The sequence below is a fragment of the Electrona antarctica genome (assembly GCF_951216825.1).
Source record: "Electrona antarctica genome assembly, chromosome: 12".
NCBI lineage: Eukaryota > Metazoa > Chordata > Actinopteri > Myctophiformes > Myctophidae > Electrona > Electrona antarctica.
In genome coordinates, this window is record NC_136793.1 from 30604360 (window position 1) to 30629040 (window position 24681).

The 24681-nt window shown below is 41.3% G+C and overlaps 4 protein-coding genes across 12 annotated transcripts in view; 3 read left to right on the plus strand and 1 right to left on the minus strand.

Moving 5' to 3' along the window:
• Positions 1–2619, minus strand: LOC306934580 (uncharacterized protein). 2 transcript variants are annotated; one of them, XM_079517206.1, is made up of 5 exons: positions 2604–2619; positions 1444–1630; positions 1175–1304; positions 935–1068; positions 1–822 (listed from the first exon to the last, which is right to left on the minus strand). In XM_079517206.1, exons 2-5 carry the CDS (start codon positions 1561–1563, stop codon positions 43–45), a joined length of 1164 nt encoding a protein of 387 aa, XP_079373332.1. In that variant the 5' UTR covers positions 1564–1630; positions 2604–2619; the 3' UTR covers positions 1–42. The 2 variants fall into 2 exon arrangements, with proteins under 2 accessions (XP_079373332.1, XP_079373331.1); XM_079517205.1 differs by lacking the exon at positions 2604–2619 and having other exon boundaries at positions 1444–1716.
• On the plus strand, positions 2128–14166 carry zcchc8 (zinc finger, CCHC domain containing 8). Its single transcript, XM_079517202.1, has 14 exons — positions 2128–2353; positions 3179–3221; positions 3316–3390; positions 3488–3584; positions 3674–3751; positions 4152–4255; positions 4441–4506; positions 4626–4686; positions 6839–6972; positions 7411–7553; positions 7650–7765; positions 10854–10940; positions 12033–12138; positions 12712–14166. Exons 1-14 carry the CDS (start codon positions 2185–2187, stop codon positions 13845–13847), a joined length of 2415 nt encoding a protein of 804 aa, XP_079373328.1. The 5' UTR covers positions 2128–2184; the 3' UTR covers positions 13848–14166.
• Positions 14167–16510: 2344 nt separating this feature from the next.
• LOC306934377 (eukaryotic translation initiation factor 4E transporter-like) lies at positions 16511–18382 on the plus strand (the record flags this gene model as incomplete). The annotated part of the gene is made up of 1 exon (XM_079516946.1): positions 16511–18382. One exon carries the CDS (start codon positions 16511–16513, stop codon positions 18380–18382), a length of 1872 nt encoding a protein of 623 aa, XP_079373072.1.
• Positions 18383–20600: 2218 nt separating this feature from the next.
• The window catches only part of clip1a (CAP-GLY domain containing linker protein 1a), a 35147-nt gene continuing 31066 nt past the window's right edge, over positions 20601–24681 (plus strand). For 2 of the 8 annotated variants that reach the window (XM_079515259.1, XM_079515263.1), the window contains exon 1: positions 21602–21778. The gene's annotated coding sequence lies outside the window, so the exon portion shown is untranslated. Of the gene's footprint in view, positions 20664–21596; positions 21779–21859; positions 22190–24681 lie in introns of those variants that run through there. The other 6 variants (XM_079515262.1, XR_013791197.1, XM_079515264.1 and 3 more) reach the window with 6 other exon arrangements.

Consider the following 24681-nt stretch of genomic DNA (forward strand, 5'->3'; position numbering starts at 1 on the left):
TACAATTACTCTGAATTTATTACTCAAACTTCATCCTGACTCCTACTTGCATATAAGACTTGAGTACAGCACATGAGCCACACCAGTAATGAGGTTGTGGTTTGCAAACTCAAGTATAAGGAGCAGGATGGGGTACTCGCTGTGTCTCTTCTCTAGACTGGACTCTTCACTTAAGCCCATCCAATGAAGCAGCAGTGTTTGCATGGCTTCTGGAAAAAGCTCTGTCACAAGTTCCTCTGCAGGTGGAAGGTCACTGATTCGCTCAATATGCTGAACTTTAAAACACTCCACTTGATGACTGATACTACTGTTTGCAGTATGGAATTGCTGGCCAAGCCACTGGCTTATAGCATTTAGCAGTTGACTTGAATAAACTGAATGTGAATGCTTGGCCTCCAGTAGTGCTAACACAGTTTCAGTCACATCATTTTCGTCCAGTTTTCCATCTATATAGTGATCAATAGTGTCCAGAAACATGAAGACAGTCTCAGGCTGCCATGTGCAACCTTGACTCGTACAAGTAATTTTTTCCTCCAAGCTGTGCAGTTTTTGTCTCAGGGTAAATGAATTGAGTGGTGCAGGCTCTCTTTGCAAATCCTCAGCGGGTAAGTTACAGTAATCATGATCTACTGAGGTATCACCAGAGAGACCTGTATCAACCTGACTTACAGACACCATTTCCTGAGCAAATTGAAAATGTGACACCTGCTTGACCTTCACGTTTTCATAATACATGCTATTACAAATTGTGGGATCACGCTGTACACAGATGTTGTAGCTCATCTGAAGAGGGTCGTCATGTATTTGGGATTTCCATACATCCTAAAAAGGGAATATACAATGTTAGATTAGAGTATTTACCATTTGATTAAACAAATGTATTGTTTTTGATTAAATAATTTTCAAAGCTATGCAGAAACATGCTTAATCTGACCTGGAAGTTCTGCAACACTTCAAGTTGTTCTTGTTTGCTATACAATTCAAATGCTACTCGAAACAGTCCTTGGATGCTGTAGAACCAGAGGCTATTACTGGTAGATGGAACTTTCAACTCATGAAACCTAAATGCTGTCAGAAAACATGAACATGATGATTTAAGTACTTAAATTGGTTATTGCAATTCTGAAACCATGTTATTATCACAGTCAATCTCTCCAAATCGGAGTTGGGTTACCTGAAGAAAATGTGATTTTTGTGGCCAATCCTTTCTTGGCAAATTTTGCATGATATCTGGGATGATTCTCTGTGCGAATGTCAGTATTGAAGAAGAGATCAGCACCTAAATATAGCGGTACAACTGGACCCTGAAAAACAAAACAAAAACAGGGTTAATATGTTCCCTCTTTTTCATGAAGCCTTAGCGACCGCCTGACTACAGGGGCCACGGAAAACTGTTAATCGAGTGTAATTTGTGTAAAACATACGTCTACGTCGTCTACCCACCTTGTTTGGACATTCTGACAGCCTGAACGATGTTTGGTCAACCATGTAAATAAAACGAATCTTCCGTGAGCCCTCGTTGCAACGAGGTAAAGTCAATTGGACAGTCGTGGAAGTTGACATTGTCGAAAAGTTGAGACAAATGCCTCTCTTCAAGTCTCATCTGCTGCTAGTCTGAAAAGATCGGGGGCTTTCAATTGAAAATGAAAACAAATATCAAAGATATATCACGGATGTATAATGAGACATGATTTGACGCAGATGCATACATTTCTAGCCGGGCAGACGAGAGACAAATCAGCAGAACATCTACTTTATTATAGATCTATGTGTGTGTGACAGTCAGACAGTGTGTCCCATCAAGTGCAGCATTGCAGCAACACACTCACCAGAGGTCTCGTAGAGGTATTTTTAATCGAAAAATACCGCTACGAGAGTCTAGATCTTAGGCTAGGATGGTGGTATCTTCATAAACTATCCGTCTTTTCCTTAGAGTCTTTCCCATAGAGTAATAAAAGTGGTCTTTCCCTTAGAGGTATTTCCCCCCATAGATTTTCTATATATATATATCTATGTTTCCCCCTCCATTTATTGATTCACACACTTCCTGATTCTTCTTAACACGTGACTCTGCACGAGCCAGTGAGAGACCAGCCAGAGCTACATGAGACCAGCGTAACTCGGCGTGGGTCATTTACCTCTGAACCCACGTCTTGTCACACACGTCACAGACAGAAGTGGAAGATGGCGGTGGTTGATTTTGGTGACAGTGAACTGTTTGAACAACTAGGCGACACTCTGCCTGTCCCTACGCATATTCGCTTCTCGGATGATGAAAGCATTGAAGACACATGCCACGTCCGGGACAGGCTGGAGGAGTGTGAGGAGATTATCCAGAGACTAACGGATGAAAATATCCTTTTGTTCAAATGCGCTGTTTGCTAGCAGGCTAACCGTATCACGCGCTGCGAGTGTGAGACTCCAATGCTAATTTGAGTGCAGATTCAAAAGACATTTTCAAAAAGCTGCGTAAACATTAACCGCAATTTGCAACTCTAGATTGTTTTATAATGGTATGAATCTAGATTTGCAATACCCTCCATTGACTCCCCACTCATCCAAATTGCCGTTTCAATCTGCTTGTATTAAACTATTAAACTCACCAACATTGCAGCTGTAGGGAAAGCTTGAATTGTCCAATTTCAATCTGCAAGGCATTTGTTTAATACAAATCCACCGTAGATATGTTATGAGCTACTTTCTGTCAATAAATTCAGTGTTGGAGTTTGGAAGCACTCGTTGTATAACTGGTCGCGCTGCTGCCTCCTGCAGTATGTTATGTGCAAATTCAAAACAGGTTGTACGCAGGGGCAGGGCCATTCAGTGACGAGTGCTTCCAAACTCAAACACTTAGAAAAATCACCTGCACAGAAGGTCTTGACAGAAAGTACCTCATAACATGTCTACGGTGGATTTTTATGAAACAAACTCTTTGCAGATTGAAAGAGGATAATTCAAGCTTTCCCTACAGCTGCAATATTGGTGAGTTTAATGTCGTTTAATACAAGCAGATAGCAAAAGCAATTTGGATGAGTGGGGACAGGGAGTCAATGGAGGTTATTGCAAATCTAGATTCATCCCATTATAAAAAATCTAGAATTGCGGCTACGTAAACACGTGCATGATAGTTGTCTTTACAGGTGTTGTCTCTGTACTATTTCCTTGACTTACATTATACATCTGAGTCTAAACAGAAAGCTCAGGATCTTGACGAGGCCCAGGTAAATGTGGATCTGCTATTCTGCATTCATAAATGTTATCCTTTAAAAACACAATGTAATCACTTAATAATTAATTTATAACCCTGCATTACAGTGGCCTCAAAGTCGAAGATGTCAATGTTGATGGCCCACTTTTACAGATCCTTTACGCAAACAATGCCATATCAAAGTAAGTATTGGTTAGTCTTGTTTTATGTTATATGCTTTCATTGATTAGTTGTCCATATGTGGCATGGATATAAAATGACCCTTTTAAATCTATCTAGGCAGTGTCGACAAGAAATTGAAGATTGTATCTGTAGTGTGATTCAGAAGCACCAGAATCAGGGGAAGCAAAATACTTCCTTCCATATGACACCTCAGGTACTCTCCTACAAGTAGAACATTATAATATAATGAATCCGTAAACATCGAAAATATGACATGGCTTAAACGTTTCCTATCCCTTGAAGAATTCTGCTTTTGTCATGGAGGAAGACCAGAAGACAAAGTCCAGCAGTTGTATCAAGAAAATGACAGAGGTCTTTAGTGTGAGTATTTTCATGATTTGTTTAAAGATATGAGTGCTGTTACTGCTGTTCACACTGACCACTATAAAAAACTTCAATGGTCAGCATTATAGTTGTAGTAATAGTTAATATTATAGTGCTCAGTGTGAACGGCCCTTCGCTTTGTGTGTATTTAAATTTGTATTAAAGTCCCTGAATGCCTAATCTTTGCATGGCAAATGAGTAAGTTTGTGTTTGATAAGCAATTTCGTATACAAGACTGATTCATTTCAAACATTACATGGTATTATGGAATACATGTAAAATTTGTCACCTTGTGACATATCTGTGTGATATTCTCAAAAAATATTGTAAACATGGCCAACTCTTGTTGCTTCAGAGTTGTGAAATGTTAACATTATTTCTTGTTTCTTGTCTACAGATGGTTGGAAGTGTCATGTATTTTACAACTTTTAGTGTTGACAAACTGGGACAGCCGTTGCTGAATGAAAACCCCCAGCTGACTGAAGGGTGGGAAGTTCCAACGTATCTTTATGACTGCCTGATGCCTTCGCAGATCGTGTGTGTGTGTGTGTGTGTGTGTGTGTGTGTGTGTGTGTGTGTGTGTGTGTGTGTGTGTGCAAAATATTATGACATTTGACCAGGGATACTGACAACATAGAGCATTCTTGTTATGTGGTCGTATGATACATTCCTGAATTCTTGCAAAGATATGAGCAGCTCTTCAAACTAGTTATTGGCACAGATGGACAAGACATAGAAATGAAAGACAGAAGGTAAGGGAGTATGAATGAAGCTGTACTTTGGTACTGGATTGTGATAGTCTGACTATTTCAGCGACTGTAACTGCAGCAAACCCTCTAATCACAGCATGCAACTGATGTGTTCATTGTAGACCCAAGCCAACTTGCTTCAATTGTGGACTGGGTGGACATCAGCTGAGAGACTGCCCCAAGGTAGGTAGCTATTGTATAATGCCAAACGTATTAATAAACTCAAATATGCTACCTTTTACTGTGTTTTGATTAGGCTTACTGACACGATACAAACTGCTATGTACAGACTAGTGTAAACTCCTCATATTGTTTGCATAATATAGTTGCCTCCAGTCTTCGTATTTTAAATGAATACAAGTTGGACACAATTATCACATCACAGAACTTTACTCTATTTGTTACTGCAGTGGTCAGAAGTTAGCGTGTCGCGGTAGTTAGTTAAAGGGATAGTTCACAATTAACTTAAGTTGTATGAAATACTTGCCATTAACACGTGTACAAACGTCATATCTAATCCAACCAATGGATCCAGTGGACGTGTACACACGTCCTAGTGCTTTTTTATCGATATCAAACAAACAAAATTAGATCTTTTTTTTGTTTGTTTTTTAGGGGGGGTTGCCTCTTCACTTCCTTGTTTACGGCTCAGAAAGAGCCTCATATCTCCTAATCTAGGGAGCTCTCCATGGTTTTGACCCGATGGGCAATCGGGCATACTTCTCTCTTCATTTCTGACTTCAACAAGCCTCTCGTTTGGAATATTAACTCTTCTAGAGAGACTTTATTTGTGACATCGTGAGGCAAAGACGGAACCTTATGGCCTTCAGAGTAAAAGCTGCCATATCTGCCCGGCGCCCCGAGCTTATAATTGGAAAGAAATCCCAGCGCTCATTGTGTTAATATAGTGGTTGTAATTAATTGCCTGAGTCCTGTGGTGGGAGTTCTGCTCTGGTTTTGGTGAATATTAAAGGGTAAGACCACTTTTTTAGAGGTTTGGGTTGTTTTCTTACCTTATTATGGGCAAACTAGTCCATTCCATGAGTTATTTCGCTCTGTTGTGTTGTTTATTAGAAATTTTAGAAATAAAAAATAGTCGCTCATTGACTTCCATTGTAACAGGGAAACAGCTCTCAAAGTCACTCTTTTAGCACATGAACCAACGCAACAAAAGCTGATTCTGACAGTTTATGACACCAGGAAAACTCATGCGGTTTTATTTTCGTCTTTTAAGATAGATTTGTAAAGTTACTATTTTAGTCGGAGATAGACTGAAGCAGTGCTACGGCATTCCCAACTCTCACGGGTCGTCTTGCGAGGTTTCGTTTGTAAACAGAAGTCTCCACGCTGTTTGAGATGCACCCAGCTGCAGCCTTGCATATGAGCAATCCCAGACACAGACACTTTACACACTTCTTCTAAAGTGTCTCCCTCAAACACGTCCATTGTGTGTTTTTAGTGACAAGCGGACGAGATCAAATCCATTTGTTTACATCCTCGTCGTTTCCAATAAGGAAGTGGTGTACAGTTTTGGTCCAATCAGATCGTTTTTCACAGCAGTGATTCGGTCGGCGTAGGCATACCTACCGGATCTTCTTTCTACACAAATTAGTCAAAACAAGACAAAGTTGACATTTTGTATTAAAAATAAAACCGCATGAGTTTTCCTGATGTCATAAACTGTCAGAATCAGCTTTTGTTGCGTTCGTTTATGTGCTAAAAGAGTGACTTTGAGAGCTGTTAATCCGTTCAGTCAATGGACCCTATTTCTTATTTCTTAAATTACTTAAAAAACACAACGGAGCGAAATAACTCATGGAATGGAATAGTTTGCCCATAAGGTAAGAAAACAACCCAAACCTCTAAAAAAGTGGTCTTACCCTTTAAGTAGTTCCGGTCATTTTGTGGGGGGACTCTAGTCACAAAACTAGTCATTTGTATTGTTAACCTATTTCTAAAATATTAGCGCAACTTTCGTTCAACTTTGACCCCTCTATCACATGGAACTATTTTTTTGGGCGTAGTGATATGGACACAACGGTTTCAAATGAACGAAAATTGCACTATATGGTAGAAATAGGTCAACAATACAAATTCACAATAGTTTTTGTTCACAAAATGACCGGAACTACTTAATATTTTACCAAAACCAGAGCAGAACTCCCACTAAGGGACTTGGGCAATCAAATAATACAGTTGCAACCACTATATTAATGGCAAGTATTTCATACAGCTTAATGAGAAAAAAATCGGAACTATCCCTTTAAATGCAGAGCAGAGGACGAAATTAGAAATGTACTTGTGTTATTTAATTATATATGTGTCGTTGCTTTAGCCAAAAGATATGGCTGCAATCAATGAAAGAAGAAAGGAGTTTGGTCAAAACAGCAATCAGTCCAACCAGAGCAACCAGCGCTACCATGCTGAAGTAGAGGAGCGATTTGCTAAATACAAACCTGGAGTAATAAGGTAATATTGTAATTTTGTAGGAGTGTTTATGTAGTAGAAGTTAGAACAAGTTAAATAATAGGCCTATCTCACAGCCCGCTTTCCACGCCCACTTCCGGTAAATAGTGGTGTCATTTAACATTAGCATTTACACGTTTTCTTCTCTGGAGAATCTAAGTACATTTTCTAATGTAAAAATGTGACGGATCAATATTATTATGAAGCAAACAAGATGGTAAATCAGCTCGAACAGATAGAACAAACCTTACCTTGAGAAAACAAAAGTTGTAGACTTCTTAAATTACCTCTGTTAACATGTAGCGTCTATGGAGTGACGTCACGCTATCACCACTAACCCCCAAAGGTGGCGTATTAAGGGGGTGGGGAAATTCTGTGAGATAGGCTTATTGCAATGTGGTCATTACTCTTTTGTTTTCTACCTCCTGTGGCGTTGAATAGTGAGGAACTGCTGGCAGCATTGGGAGTTGATGGGACCACCCTTCCTCCTCTGATTTACCGCATGAGACAGTTGGGGTATCCACCAGGTTGGCTCAAAGAAGCTGAGCTTGAAAACTCTGGCCTAACGCTATATGACGGAAAGGGTGCGTTTTCTGCTTAAGCCACATTCAGGGACAGACAATCATTGACAAACATGACGATACATTTACCAATTTATCCTTTTTTTTCCTCCATTGTAGTTGCAAATGAAGGAGCTGTAGAAGATGGTGCAAGCGGACAAAAAATCTCTTACGATGTTTCCAAGCTGGTAGATTTCCCGGGCTTCAATATTCCTGCATCCCCAAAAATGAAAGATGTAAGTTTACAACAGATAAACATTTCACTCTTTAACTAGGTCTTTATTGGTATTTTAACCCATTAAAACTAGGAAAGCACCTGTCAGTGTATATAATAGTAACATAAGCTTTTCAGAAAACTAAGGATTTAGAACAGTACTTCTCAAAAATAGCTGATCTACAAGTTTGCAGTGCGGCACTGACATTGCATCTGCTATTTTTGAATGTTTTTTATAGCGATTGCTTATCATAATTTGTACATTATTAGGCTGGTAGAGCAGAGTGATGCCATGCCTCCCCGCTGAATGTTAACACGTGTATTGCGGGAAAGGGATTTCTACGTGGTTCAAATCCCAACGGTGCGGGAAAGGGATTTCTATGTTTACCGCATTTTTTTATTACTTTCAATCGCCTTTCTACACACCCGGGCAATGTGTCAACATATAGCACAACACTCGATCACATGATCGCAAAAAAAAGAAAAAAATGCCTCTCCCCCTCCCCTCCTGAAAACTCAGGACGGGAGGGGCTCAAATGCTCATTGTGTGTAGATCTCACACTCTCACACAATGGCGGCCCCCATGCGAGCGTAGCCTACTCCAGTCAACAGAATCACATTTCATGACATCCGATAGTATCCATGCACCTCAGCCAATCTGCTCCTGTTTCTCCATCATGGAGCCGGAACATGTAGCGACATGTTCCGGCTCCATGATGGACACGGATCTAAAGTCGGGTCTCCCTTCCTTCATCAAACTCGAACAAACAAGAAAATTATCACGGATTGTATCTCCGAGGGACGGTTATTTTGTTATGATGATGATCATCGCCGCGGTCAGATGGAGCAATTTTAAAGACGCGAGCCGCTGTTGGGGCCAACGCAAGTCAGCAACACCACCGTCCCTCGGCGAGCCAAGTTGGAACGATACACAGCGACAGACACGTACATAGATGGATAAATAATTATAACGTGTCTTTGAATCGTTCCATCTGCCCGCCGGGCGTCTACTTGATCCGTCATCATAATCTTCATAAAAAAATAAACAAAACAGTAGTAACGTAGCCCCAAGATGTTCCCTCAGTCCCATATGTTCATTCTTTAGCTCATACAAAAGCCATTTAGCGACGAAATGTAAATTGGATCAATGTGTACTTTTTCCTCGTAAAAGTAGACATTCAGGGCTTTCATTCGGTGTATAGAATGCATATGATTTTTTTTATATTTATTTTTAAAACTGCCTGTCAACGTCTGACATCAGCTCCTAACTAGGGTTGGGATTCGGAACCGGGTCCATTTCAGACCCGGTTCCGACATTGCGGATCCGGAGCCGGTTCCATCGTTTTTTTATTAACGGTTCCACAAACGGTTCTCATCAGTCGTCATTTAGCTCCGCTGTGTCTGCTTGCATGCAAGCAGAGCCTGGGGTGACGTCACCCCACCTACGTGAGTGAGTGAGGTCTGGGAGGATACGCCCACTGTTCTGTCTGTGCATTCAGCGACCGCCGCGGAGCGAGTGGGACAGTATGTCGAAGAGATCTCCAAAGTGTGGTTATATTAACAGAGAGGGAAATGACTGAGGCTGAGCACAATACATTTGATGCTATAGTTGCAAAGGTTGTTGCAACTTGTACCACGTCCACATTGAGAAACATCTCAAAATCAATATGCCTACACGAGTGCACATTGCGTTTGTGAGCCATGCGGAAAGCCGTGCCCGCTCTCCCCGCAGCTCCACCACAGCCGACGGGGGACGAGGATGATGCAAGGCTGGTTTACTTTCCCCAGGCTAGAAAACTAACGTCTATAGAGCTTTTCATTAGGCGTATTGTACAACTGTTGTCAATGGTGTTAATTTAGAACGCCAATGACTCGACGTCTTTCTGTCTGATATTTTATGAATCACGTTAACTATAGAGCCAAATCAATTTGTCTGCACGTATTTTTACAACTTATAAGCAACTCAACTGCTTTTGATTTGGCTCTAAATTAATCGCGTGACTGTTGAGAGCCCAGCCTTTAGGTGCATATACCTCCATAGATTGATTACTTTATAAACAGTTTGCAGAAAAAAGCACAGGAACGTAGCCTGACAGTTCAATACAAGGTCTGCTAAGAGGATTTTATAATCCAAGAAAGCACTATGGCTTGTTTCCATTAGGGTAAGGGGTACTTCATATAAGATTAATCTGAACATTAAAGACAACATTAGTCACCAAAACAATATCATTATTGCAATGTACAAATTGAAATATACAGTACAAATTGCAACAATTATATTGTTGTGGTGGCTATAGCTGCTGCTGGAGGTGGTGGTGAAGTTTAAATAATAGTGCCACCTCATAATTGTAAAGTGCATTTTCAATAATTGAATTAATGAATTTGTGTTTATTATGTACTTGGTTAGGTTAGTTATAATATAAGCATAATCTATGTCAGAAAAAAAGGGGAAAAAATAATATTGGGATCCGTTAAGGGAACCGTTAGGAACCGGAACCGTTAAGAGGGATCCGGGAAGGATCCGGAACCGTTAAAATCCTAACGAATCCCAACCCTACTCCTAACGCGGCTTCTGTTCAAGATGAGCATGTTACTACAAAAGCAGGTGTTACATAAAGATAATTATCTCCAGAATGGAAGATGGTAAAATCAATTTTCTTTTTAAGTGGACAAATGTAGCTTTCTTTTGAGGTATGCGGTGTGCTTCTCGCTATAAGAGAACATTTACTGTCGGCCTAGGAAAAGTGTGTTCGTCCAATGCTATCATCGTAGCGTACAGGGTAATCAGTTTGCGAGAGCCGTTCGCACGCTTTGTTTTAACATTCAGCAGAGAGAAAAAAACTTTAACAGATTTAAATATGCCTAAATGATGTTATCACTGTAACTTATTTTCAAATATGCGTAGTTTTTATTTAGTGACTACTTTATTGCAGTGATCGTGAGTGTTTAATCTAAATATCTCAAATTCTGTTTATTTAACATGGCTTGTAGAAATATATTGTGAGCAACCAAGTCATGTCCATTTGTGGTTGGTAAAAAATACCAATTCTATAGTAATAGTCTGTGTACTAATCCAACAAACCTATTTTCTCTGACTAACTGACTTCCAGGAGTTCATGCAATATGGTTCCGTTCCAATGCAGAACAGCCACATGAAGCACAACTTTGCTGCCTACCTGTCCAGCAATTATCCGGAGGTAATAATCAGAGGCTATAATTGGTCAGGTTTCTCAAAATACAAAGCACTTTTGATGCTTTACTAAAGCCATAACTTTCCCCACCCAATCACACCAGATATATTCAAGATGAGACAATTCTTTACATTTGAGATAGATACTGATACACAAACTGGTGAATGCCTATGAACATTGCTTAGAAATTTAAAAAAATATATAGATCATTTGTATTTAAAAAAAATGTGCTAATGAAGTTTACTGCTTTATATCATCTGTTGGTAAACTAAACAAATGCAGTGTTGCTCCTCGTCTGAGCTGATGGTCTCTCTCACTATGCCCCGCTATCGGCCACCGAGGCAACAAAACGGCATTATTATTACCCGACATAACATCATATTCACTGTTGATGTATTTTCTTAATGGAAGGCCTATTGAGCGCCAGCCTGCAGGTGACACAAGCAGCAGGCATGCCTACATAAAGAGCAAAATATATAAATCACACAAAGGCTAATGCACACTGCCATACCTTGGTTTACAAAATGTATACATACAATGCACATTTCTATCTATTCACCTTGTGGATGTAGTTAGCCACAGCTTAGAGGGAACATTAACTAGTTCAATTCTAGATATTGGTGAATCCAAGATGGTAACAACTTCCCAAAAACTTGACAAAGATGAAGGAAAAATAATTAAATTTTTTGTGAAGTTAGTGTCAGGCAAAAGAGCAGACACTCAGTCACTCTACCATTCAATGTAGTAGAAGACCTGGCTGTTTACACCGCAGATATGTCGTCTCCGCCAACAGGAAATACGTTCGCTGCGACCATGAGACCCGTTTCTAAATTTGTCTATAGACTAATCCAGAGGGGTGCCCTGGGCACAATCATAGTTGTGGTGTCACATTAAGCGCAGCTTGACACTGCTCTATTGATTGCCAAAATCTGGCCTACAGGGTACCGCTCTACGGATTCCAAAGTCAATTCAATTTCTAGTCAATTGTGCTTACTACTGTCATCACCAGTGATTATGAAATGGCAATACATTGACACTTCTTGTGAGACAAGATGTAATATTTAATTTAACTAATCTCATAATCTGCTCTGTCAACAGCCTGGTGCCATCTGCAACAAGAGAAGGCAGGATTCTGGCTCATCTTCACAGGAAAGAAAGAAAAGAAGATCCAGTCCCAGAAGCTCAGATATGGAATTAGACTCGGGTAATTGTTCTTCAGAATATCTTTATTCTTTAGTACCTTTAAAAAAAAATCTCACTCGTGTGAGGGGCACCCACTGTATTTATATTGGCCACATGACGTCATTAAGTGTTCTAAACAAACATTTAAAAACTCCATAGACTGGCCCGGACGGTTAGCTCAACTGTCTGGGCACCTAGGCTGCTGACGGGTTCGACTCCCGATCCTGACGGCCTTTGCCGCGTGTCTCCCCCCCCCCATCTCTCTCCCCATTTCCTGTCAAATTACTTTTAACCTATCAATAAAGGCAAAGAAAAACTCCATAGACTTGGCTGCCATATGATGTAACTTTCAAAACCCATGCATTGGAGGGGCTAGCGTCACTCAAAAAACTGACTGCTCATTTGTCTTGGTGAAGGGACGTGAATAAGTCGCAGTGCTACATTGAGTTCTTGTGATATTGGTGAAGGTACATGTGAATTATTAGCAGGACTGAGGGGAGAAGAATTTATTCTGTATAACCGATGTATTGTCCTCTAGTAGCTTATATACAGGAAGATTTTTTCTTTTTGGTAACTTTCTTATTATCTTTCCTAGATCTAGACACCTCTGGGTTTTACCCAAGCCCACAGGGCTTTCAGTTCCAGCCTCCACTCCCTCCTGGCTCACCTGCCTTCAGTTCACCACCTCCTTTACCCCAGGGTACACCACCTGCTACGCCGACTCCACCCCCTCTGCCTAAAGGCACCCCTCCTGCCACACCCTCTAATCGCTCTCCAGCACTGCGAGGAAGTACCTGGAAAGTGATTGACCAGGCTGATTATGTGGAGGATGGCCTGACACTGGAGGAGTTAGAAGAGCAACAAAGAATCATCATGGCAGCTCTGGAAAATGCAGATACAGCCACAAACAGCGATTGTGAGACACCTGCCCTTGGAACACCTGTACCTAGCTCGCCAAGTGTTTCTACATCTGCCCATGTAGACACCGAATCAGAAATGGAAGAGCATGAACCTGAAGAAGTACCTCAGACGAAGGGATCCACAGAAGCTAACTGTCAAAATATTGACGAACAGACGGAAGCTCATGTGTCCACTAGCCCCAGTCCAGCCTGTGCACAGGAAGATAGCCCTGGCCCAGTCAAAGCTGAAGAAGATAGCCCTCGTAGCCCTGGCCCAGTCAAAGCTGAGGAAGATAGCCCTCGTAGCCCTGGCCCAGTCAAAGCTGAAGAAGATAGCCCTCGTAGCCCTGGCCCAGTCAAAGCTGAAGAAGATGGCCCTCGTAGCCCTGGCCCAGTCAAAGCTGAAGAAGATGATAGCCCTTGTAGCCCTGGCCAAGTCAAAGCTGAAGAAGATAGCCCTCAGAGCCCTGGCCCAGTCAAAGCTGTAGAAGATAGCCCTCAGAGCCCTGGTCCAATCTTGGTCCAAGAAGATGGCCCGAAGAACCCTGGTCCAATCGGAGGCAAAGAAGATGGCTCTCGGAGCCCTGGTCCAATTATATTTGAAGAAGTGAGCCCTGGGAGCCCTGTTCCAGAGCTCCCTACTCAAGAGGCTCTAGATGACATCTCTGAGAAGATAACGGCAGTACCTCATCGGAGTAGGTTTTCAAAAGGAATTGTTCCTTTTGAAGATACACCAGAGTTTACTGAAGTTGCTGAGGCCACAGGGACATACCTTAAGATCAGAGACGTATTAAAATGTTCACCACGGAATTTGGCAAAAAGCAAAAAATAGATGTTTGGTCAAAACCCAGGGATTCCTTTTTTTAAATTTTCAGAATTATAAGGGTTGAGTATTGTGACCAGTTGATCAAAACCTGGGTTTTTAATGGTTTTATTTTTGTACCAAACCGACTGTTTTTGATACTTGTGTACAGAAAATATGGGTAAACAACTGATGTAGATCAGTAATTTCATTGAATTCTTTTGCAGCACTATATTGGAGAATCTTTTTGATTCCATTTTTTGTAAATGGTTTTTTACCTGGACAAAATAATATTTATGACTATTTTTTTGATTCAGCGGGACAGTTGCCATTAAAGCCACTTTGGGTAGTTGAACTGTGAAGTTATTGCAAAACTATTGTTATGAGGCAGTCTGTGTCACTGTCTGCTATGACTCAATACAACATATCACAATCGGAATAGCATGCATACTCTGCATGTGCACAACACATGGCAATGAAACTTAATGTAATTGGTTATTTCTAGGTTCCCATGTCCAGTATTGCAGGGCCACTAGTAGTTTTATTTCTTGATTTGAGGGCAAATGGAGTCCAGCAGTGTTGTGCAGGGTGTTAATAATTATTTTTGTCACCAGTCTCATTTATACAAATGATAATTTCAAAGGCATTTTTTTTCCTGATGAGTCAAACAACAGCAATACAAATGAGGTAGTATTAAAAAAAGGGATATGCAGGTATTGACATGTTCCCACTCAACTTACTTCCCACTTGACTGTATAATAGTATGCAAATGTAAATACATATTTCATATTCCAGCATTTGGTTTATATATATACACACCTTTTTGTGTCAGGATAATTTCTAATTGGATTTTCAAATGTTTTCCAAATGACAAAGCAATAAAATTAAGCTGTTGTATCTTGAAATGTTCACGTTTGCTAATTAGAAATCCTTTAGCTTGTTAGAATAGATGATTTGTCCTAATGTGTTTCGTCATTGGTCGCTAAGATGGGACCAAAATGTGTACAGCCAATGGTATTGTCCCATATGAAACACTAAGTTATACATGTGATATTACACAACAGCTAATAGACCTTTGCATTGGTGCTTGAGGTCCATAGTTGCTGTCAGCTACTGATATATTCACAAATTGGGAAATAATTGAACCCATTTAGAATTATTTTGTGTTGCATACATTTGGCACCAAAGAGATTATAATTACCTGGCATAAATGGCTAAACAAACGCATCTCATACAGTAACATTTTAAGATGAAATGTTAAAGGCCAAGTGACAGGGAAGGTAATTTCTAATAGGTTGTTGGAGGTGACCCTAATCATAAAAATAAAATATTTATAGACCCATTGCTTGCATGGTGTGCGATGATCCAAATATCTAAACCGTTAAGTAGACTAGTACCCTTCAGGCACTGGCCTGCTCAGGGACACGCAAGAGCAATGTTAGTTGAGGATGTACCTGGTTGGGAGTACTCGCTGTACCTGTGATTACAGTACTAACTAGAACTGCACTCTGTCGAGTGCCTACTTGCTTGTTGCACACTAGTAGGCCATTTATGGCCTACTAGTGCGCAAGCAGAGCGTGCAAGTACTGTTAAAAAAAAAAATAGTATTTTGAAGTATGGTAATGATTACTTATGCCTGTTATGGCAGTGGTGTCAGATTACATACATGTATACATAGGGGCATTACCTTTAGTCCACCCGACACTGAAACATGTCATTGTTACGTCACCATCGATAACCAATTATACCCTGGCATTGGTATATATATTCATCACGTCATATGCTCATGTCTATATGTATATGTCTATATGTATGTATATATATCTTCATAACGTCATGGGACATACGCTTCGTAGCATGACGGAAAACATACCTTCACGGTCTGCTTCCGTATGTCCCGTGCCAGCATATGACGTCATATCATGTGCTGCTAAGGGACATACACATCGTAGCACATGACTGATAACATTACTTGCACGCTCTGCTTGCGCAAGTAATAATGTTATATATTACAATCAATGGATTATTTATAAACAGGCACCGGCCAACTCTGGAACAATACAAGTTGGGGATGCATGCCCCACTTGTTTATACAGTGCATGCCCCACTTGTTTGTGCGTGTGTGCAGCGGCACACATGCACAAACACCCACGTACACACAGCACAGATTTGGTGTGTCCTCCGCAGACATTCAGACATTTGTGTTTTTTGGTTCTGTACAACCACCAATCAAAGAGGAGGTATGGAGGTGGGTGGCTCGCGGACGTGATGTTGTGGTCTAGGAGTACACTTATGATGTAAATTGTTTGCCAGCAAAGTCTATGGACTTGAATGTTTGTTTAGGGCACTGAATGACAACTTAAGACATCATGTGTCCGATATAAATACATCTTGTGCCCCACACTTCACACAAGTGTGATTATACAATTTATGCTTAAACTAGGAGCAAACATGAGCTATATATATATGTGTGTGGGTGTGTGTGTGTGTGTGTATTTGTACTGTACTGTATATACTGTATAATATGTGTATATATATTCCATGAATTTGCGTATCTGTCTCTCTTTATGCCCAATATGGAAATTACTGATGTCATAGTGCTGATGTTATAAATGACTTCATAGACTGGCCTCCATGTACTCTGGTAACGGGCACTGCACCAGTTCAATCTAAAACCTGTCCAGTGGTCAGTAATGGAGAACAATTTTTTTGTTGAAGAGCAGAGGAATGGTGATGCTGATATTGATCAAGTGAAGGAAATGGCAGCCACCACAACTTATTACAGATACACCAAGGAAGAGCTTTTAGATATAAAGGAATTGCCATGCTCCAAAAAAAGGCCACAATGTCTCTCCGAAAGGTATTACAGTGATGGTGTCTGGGATCCTGAGAAGTGGCATGACTCACTATATCCCACTTCGAGATGCGGCTCTCCACTGGATGGTTTTAACTATGGGGACGATAGAATTTCTTTGAAATGCAGAATCTCAGACCCTCTTGAGGGCCTAAAGGAGGACAATCTGGATGTTGTACTCAGCTCACAGAGACGTATCTTTGGTGGGGGGTGTCAGGGCAATGCTGTACTTGTACCCCACACAGATCGCCCCATCAGTCCCCTGGAGAATAAGGAGGAGAGTCTTGGTGGGGCACGCAGAATTGGCAGTGGCCGCATCATTGCTGCCCGAGCCTTTGAAGCATGTGCAGAGAAGGAAAGGGAACGTGAAAGAGACTTCAAGGACAAGAGATTCAGGAGAGATGTTGGTGACAAACAAAGTGAGAGACGAAGGAATGATTATTGTGCAGAGGAAGAACCAGAGTGGTTCTTTGGAGGTCCCACAAGCCAGTCTGAAACAATTGAGCTCACTGGATTTGATGATGAGATCCTGGAAGATGACAAGTGTAGGTCTCAGATGCCAAGGAAGCAGAAGGTGTCTCTGAAGGAAGCAGTGGAATGTAATGGTGGCCAGGCAGAGGAGCCACGTGTGGGGAGAGACTCAACAGCTGATAAGGAGGTCCCGTACACTGACAGTCTGCCAGAGCATTCAGCTGGAGAATTTGACTTCAACAAGTTCTTAAACCTGAAGACAACACCAGGGCTGTCTTCTATGATAGATGTGCCAGTATCTGCCAGCCGCTTCAGCCAGTGGTTCTCCAGTAACCTTAGCCCTTCAGGTAGCCGCTCCAGTAGCTTGAGGTCGACACCGCGTGAAGAGCTGGGAGGACTGGCAGAGCACAAAGAGAAGGTAGACATCTTAGAGATACTACACAAGGCCAAAATAGACCTGAAACCCCTCCTCTCCAGTCTGTCAGTGAACAAAGCTCGGCTACATGAGAGTACCAACTCAGGAATGGTGCTATCTCTGGAGGAGGTGGAGGGGGAAATGAAGGGGATGAAGCTGGGGACTGAACTACAGGTGCAAAAGGTTTCCCCTCCACAGAGAGGAGATGGCACACCATTCATGGCTGAGCACTTGGAGGAAGCTTTAACCAGTGGCTCACATGACCCTGAAATGTCAGCGTTTAATAAATTGGTCAGCAGCATGAAGGCAAGTGGAACTTTGCCTTCCCACCCCAAAGCCAACTCCCACAGTCCATCCTCAAATGCTGCTCTAGTCCCGTTGCCTGAGGGTCAAGTGCCTGTTCAACAGCAAAAAAACATATTCCAGGAGCTTCTGGGAGGCCAGGGTCCCCCTCGAAGCAACTCACCTACTCCACTTGCCAGTCTGCTGAGTGGATCTGATGCCCAGGCAACCTCTTCTGCTCCTTTACATGGTTTTCTGCATAAAGGCGCCTCATCCCCTGTCTTTTCACAGCGGACACCATCACCTGACTACTTTAATAGACGCTTGCAACCTTCATCAGGGTTTCCAGTTGTACCTCAGCCCATGACAACGGAGAAGTTTACAGATGTGCATACATCTATCACCCCTGGACCCACCCCGCAGATGAGAGCACTGTCTATGGCTGCAGGTCAGGCAGACCTGGAAACCTTTCATGCCCACCACCCATTCCAAAGTGGTTACAACAAACAACCACAAGACAAGGCGTTCCGAAACAGACAATGAATGAATAGGTCCTCTGGCACAGTCCCTCACAATGCAGGAAGAAACTCTACCGGCAATGTCAGTGGTGTATTATCAACATAATTTACCCCCACACTAGTGATACGCAATGTATTAAATGAAACAGAAAAGTGAGATGAGCCAAGCAGAGACGGAACGCTCTAAATACGACAAAGGTTCCCCAAACTCTGACCTAGGGTCAAATAATGAGAGGTGAAAGCTTCATCACAAAGACCACAAACATCTCAGGGACTGTTGGACTTGGACACCACACACCCATGCAGGTATCTCTGGGGTCAGCCTCAACCTTACCTCCTCACCTAGTCTACCAGGTAGACTATAAGTCTACCTAATACAGCTGCTATCCCATGTACCCATGGTGCTCCCCGTTTGCCCCAGCTGTGGGTGCAGTGGATGCTAGCACAGGGTATGCAGCCCCAACAGTTTGATAATTATCACGGCCATGATCATTTCAAACACGGCACGGGATAGTAAAAGGTTTACTCTACAGGAGGCTAGACGGTTGGTCTGTGTGTCTGTGTCTGAAGCAGATTTCTTAAACTGCTGGCCTGATCATTGCCAGATTTCTTGTTGCCAAGCTAACTTAGTTTCATAGTTTTTTTTTCACATGTTTTATATTTTCTAACTTACTTTTTTTTAAATTAATGAAAGTCAACAGGTGCGGATCATGCTGAAACCATGTCCATATTTGGACACATACGTGACATGACTGACATCACAGGTTTGGCCACATGAAGTCCAATACTCACATTGGAGGCACACCATTACCAAACCGTTGTTGCGTATGTCGGTCGTGTGTCGGTGTTGTCCGTCGGCCAATCAGGGATTGGCTGATGACATAACTAAGGTAGGTTTGGTGATCGGCTGTGTATGTATGTATGTATGTATGTATGTATGTATGTACGTACGTACGTACATACGTACGTACGTACGTACGTATGGGTAAGAATGGTGGTCCCTTATTGGCTGTTGATGGTGACTTAACTAAGGTACGTTTCAAGGTTGGTATAACGGGTCTAAAGGCAGCAGTTGTAATAGACATTAGTTAGTAGCAGTACTTAGGTGCAAGTTGGCACCTCGACAGAGTGCATTCCTAGTTTTTTTTTTACTGTCTTCCACTCTACCACTCTACCACACGTTCTTGGATATAATAACATCAGATTGAGGTAATAAAATGGTTAGTCCGGAATTCTCCTTTAACCTTGAGGTTGATGAGGCCTAGTATCTCGAGACAGACTGTTGACAAATTCAAAGGAAAAGAGGACGCTGTTTTTCCTTTGTTTTGCCAATGGGTACCCAGATTGGATGAGGCCTAATCTGAAACAAATTCAAATTATGTAGAGCCACATGAACTCTACAGAGTAGACACTTGTTTTTCTGCAATTATTTTGCAGAAAAAAACGTTTCTCCTTTGTTTTTTATACTTTTAGGCTGACAGAGCTCAGTCCTACAGGTGCTCTTGCAGCTTGCATCATCAATGTGTCAGGTGCTTGTACTGACTAAACAAGCAAATGATAGCCTACTAGTTTAAACTTTTTAACAAATGTTGGCTACTTAACAAAAACATTGCACAGCTTTAAGTTATAAAACCATGTAGAGTTATTGAATGAAATAAATTACTTTAACACTATACCAAATATGCATTATAATACGAAAACAGTGAGGAGTATTATTTCTAGTTGTTACAGGACTATGGTTGAAATTTGCGTTTGCTAACTCCGATATAATGCGATGTAATAATCAATATGCTGTCCCATCCAAATGAACAAATAATAATAGTTAGGGAAACTCAGCTAAATGTGTGACCAAATAATAATAGGGAAAGTTAGCGTTAATGTCTGACCGATCTGCAAAATAGATGCTTACTTAGCTTTCTTCACAAAATGTGTTCATAAAGGTGATTACTATCACCTCTCAATGTGTACTTCCAACACAATTCCCTTTCCCACTTTGACAGCTGCTGAAGGTTGGGGTACCATTAATAACCTATATGCAGCTATAATGTACACATTTCTGCTATTAAATCCACTTGTTTTGCACGAAAAACACTCGGCCATAAACATTTTTTTTTTCCATAAATGATGAAGGCTAAACAAATTCTTCCAATGGATTCAAAATCATGAAAAGCCCTGAAGGAAAATGTGTTAATTAGGCCTAGGTTGTTAATTGGTACCCTCATTTTTAGCAGCTGTTACAAAGTTTGGAACAAATTGAGAGGTGATAGTAGACACCTTTATGAACACAGTTGTGAAGAAAGCTATTGGTAAGCATTTATTTTGCAGATTGGTCACACATTTGGCTAACTTTCCCTAACTATAAAGTATATAAAACACAGTCATATATTGTGATTTGATTACCATTCTGACACCTGTCGTTGCTAATCTGTGTTGATGTCAGTAACCTTATGGTCATCATAGCTCTGGTCTCGTTCTAATGCCTGCATTAGAGCTAGACGCAATCCTGGTTCACTCTCTCGTCACCTCCCGCTTGGACTACTGTAATTCCCTTCTTTTTGGTCTCCCCCACAAACTCCTCCATAAACTCCAACTGGTCCAGAACGCTGCTGCCCGTATCATCACCAGAACCCCTGTCATATCACTGTACTACACCATGGCTCCCCATCAAATACCGCATCGACTACAAGATCCTCCTTAATTATACATCCAAAGCCATTCATAACCTCGCCCTTCAGCCGCTCTGCCCCCCACCTCTGGAACCCCCCCCCCCCCCTAATATTAGAAACATGGGCTCTATCATCATTTTCCAAGCTCACCTCAAAACCCACCTGTTTAGGCAGGCATATGGCTGACCTCTGTTGTCCTCTGCTGCAAGCTGTACCTTAGTTATGTTTTGCTTTTAACTTGTATAAACTGTTTTAACCTGTTGTACGGCGACCTTGAGTGCCCTGAAAGGCGCCTTATAAATACAATGTATTATTATTATTAGAACTATGGACCAGGATGGACCAGGACCATAGCTATGGTCATAATCACAATTAGTTGCACACACACACACACACACACACACACACACACACACACACACACACACACACAGCCTACATAAAGTCACAGTGATTTATTTTTTAAATTCAGTGCACATTGATGAGGATTTCTATCATCTAGGGAGGAGAACATTGTAGGTGGCAGGCAGGCGTAGTAATTCGAGGCATCTGCCTTCTACTAGTTTTGAAGGAAACAAAGTACCTTGTGCCTAGGGTCGGTAGGGCGGACAGCTCATCGGCGGAGCTGCTGGGCTGTGCCTGCTGCTTCTGTCTCAGCCTCATTCTCCTTGTAAGCAGTCGTGGTTATACACTTAGCTTGTTGGCTAAATATAGTTTTCTTCATAAATACGCGATTAATATCGACGATATATAGGGTAAGTAAAAGCTCGCGTTGAGCTAATCTATTCCGATTGCACTTGTTTGCCAGTTTATGTGGATCAACGGCAAAAATACCAAATGCCAGGTAAAAGTTGACAGTTCAGTTGAACAGCACAGCAGCTAGCCAGCCAAGCCAGCCCTGGCTCCTAGCTAGCTGGGCCTATCGGCGCTAACATTAGTTAGCTACTAATTACATCTAATGAGTAATGACTCAGACTGGGGTCCGTTTAAGCAAAATTGAGATGACCTTGGCGTTTATGGAACAAAACCAAGCAGTGGGTTATGTTTAGCGGGACATATCATCTACATTTGGGGCATGTCAACTAGACACAGCCGGTGACACTGCGGAGTGCGGGCACTTTTGGACTTGTGGAATTTACTACTAAGTACCTGATCACTGGTTGCAGGTATGGTTGTTTACTCGTACTGTGAAAGTGATTTGGCAATATAAATGACCGGAAAACATCATCGTTGCCTTTTAGGTTGCACAGCACTATTGATTAAATATGTCTTGAAGATGATTTAACCTCCGGATGTACTTTACTGAACTAAGCCCAGACGTGCCACCTCACCAAGTAGTCAGTTTAGTGAGTTTGTAGAATGGGTCCTTTTCAAACGAAAGCACAGGTCAATACAAAAACTGTTACTCTGGACACACCATGATTAAGCACTCGCACTTCTTTACAACAGGGTCCAGCAATTTCAATTAATCAGAGATGAATAATGGTACATTGAGGGACTGGACACTCGTGTTTCATTTGTGGATCGATATTATATTCAGACCTTGAATCTTAATCATAATTCAAGATGCTTGTTTTGGGACTGCGTTCATGAAACATGTTTTTTACTGTTTTGGGCTTGGGCAGTCCTACATTCTGTGATATGGTGCTCTCAAAATGTGACGTCTCCCTCCTGGCCTGCTTTGTAACCTTATTCACAATCTTCACGATGTTTCCACAGATTATTGTCATAGCTCTTATAAGAGCTATAAGAGCTATGACACTCACAGCGTTTAAATATATTTAAACGCTTTTATTAGCATGAGTGGGACAGGAGGTGCATGAGGCATGGTATTATGCAACAGAGACCACCACAAGCCAGCACTTAAATCATTCTTTACTCACCAAGACAGCTCAATTATTATTGTTTAAAAGGGTATTTTTATTTATTTATTTTTTTTAAACTTTTTCATTATTTTGATGCTGCTTCTTGATATTCATTTTGCCATGTTTTAAAGTGAAAACCCCTATAATTAGTTTGAATTGAATATCAGGGCTGTGAGTGAGTGTGAAGCCATGCACTAGTTATTCTATAAAATATTTCTTGTTTCTCAGTTTGATCTGACCGAACGTTTTCTTTCCTGTTTTTATGATGTGTGAACTTGAATTGATTCAACCTGTAGCGTTTGAGATGTTGGTCTTAGCTTAACCTTAGACAATGGCATCCATGTGCTTGTTTTTTCTTCAGTATTTTGGACAGTTTTGTTTAGGGTTGGGAATAGCACCGGAGGAACCGGATCCAATGTTGAAAAACCAGAATCAGTTCCATCACTTTTGGAACTGTTCCAAGCGGTTTTGTTTTTGTATCACACTCTCAGAGCCGGTAGGAGGACTTCACAATGTGAAGTTCACATCTGCTATACAATTACAATACCAGTCGTTCTAAAACATTTTAACATAAGGACCACCATAACCTTTGAGTGTACAAATTGAATCAAATGGTTTCCATGTCTGTACACTCTGAGTTGCAGACTTGTAAGGGTCAATTTTATATAAGGAATCGGACCGTTAGAAGGAACCGGAATCGTTAAAACCTTAAGGAAGTTTCCAACCGAACCTTCGTTTTATGCCTTTTGTAGAACAGAATGCTAATATACAGTTGTTTAATTTGAATGATTTGATGCCTAAAGTAGCACAAATGTTTCTCTATGCTTTGTTCAAGCTCTCACTTGACTCTGCCACTGCTAGCAGTGGGGGTCATAAAACACATCCCAGCAGATGTTTCCTCAAAAAGGAAGTATTAGAATGTTGTGTGGCCTTCTGCTAACTCTCTTCTGACAAAAGCCATGGGAGAAGTATCAGAAAATATACTTTTCTGAGAGCGTGGAAACCGCAGCAACCTTGCATGCTTTCTCTTGTTACCCACTCTAAACTAGCAATGAAGTCTTTATATGGTATATGAAATCTGGCTTCTTGTGTACCATATTGACAGTGATACAATATTTCTTTAGGTTAGAAACAAATGTTGAGCAAATCTTTTTTTGCACGTTTGTCTGCAAAACATGTTTCTGCTAGATTTGGAATGTTCTAACTACAAGTTACATTTTGGTTGGCATCAGTTGTCATCAAGTTTATAGTTTTTATTCCTCTGGTGATGGCAAGGTTCTTGTAATGCACATTATACAATGTATTCTCATTTGAGTTCAAACATTGACAACATTGTCCTTGGCTTTTTTCCTAGCTACAGAGTAGAGTAGGAGTCAGCAGCAAAAGATTACCATTCCTCCAATGAGAGACGTCTGCAGCATAAGTGATCCTTTTCAGCTGACTATGCCAGCTCTTAAATGGGAGCTGAAACATTCTCTTGATCTTGCCCATGATATATACTTAGTGTCAAAGGTTTGGTTGTTTTGGCGTTATTTTTGAGTGGTGTAAACCACTCCTACAACTGGCTTTGTTTGTCTGTCTGTCTGTGCTCAATAAATGAGCACGGTTGCTATGGTCACCCAGTTCACATGGGTGTGATTTCATTACGTCAGACATTACGTCAGACCACAGCTGATCAGTCTATATAAGACCTTACACCACTCAGTTCACACGGGTGTGATTTTTATTTCTACCAATTAGCTCTTCGCTAAGTCCCACCCAAGCCCGTTCTTGGCCAATACCACGTTAGCGAC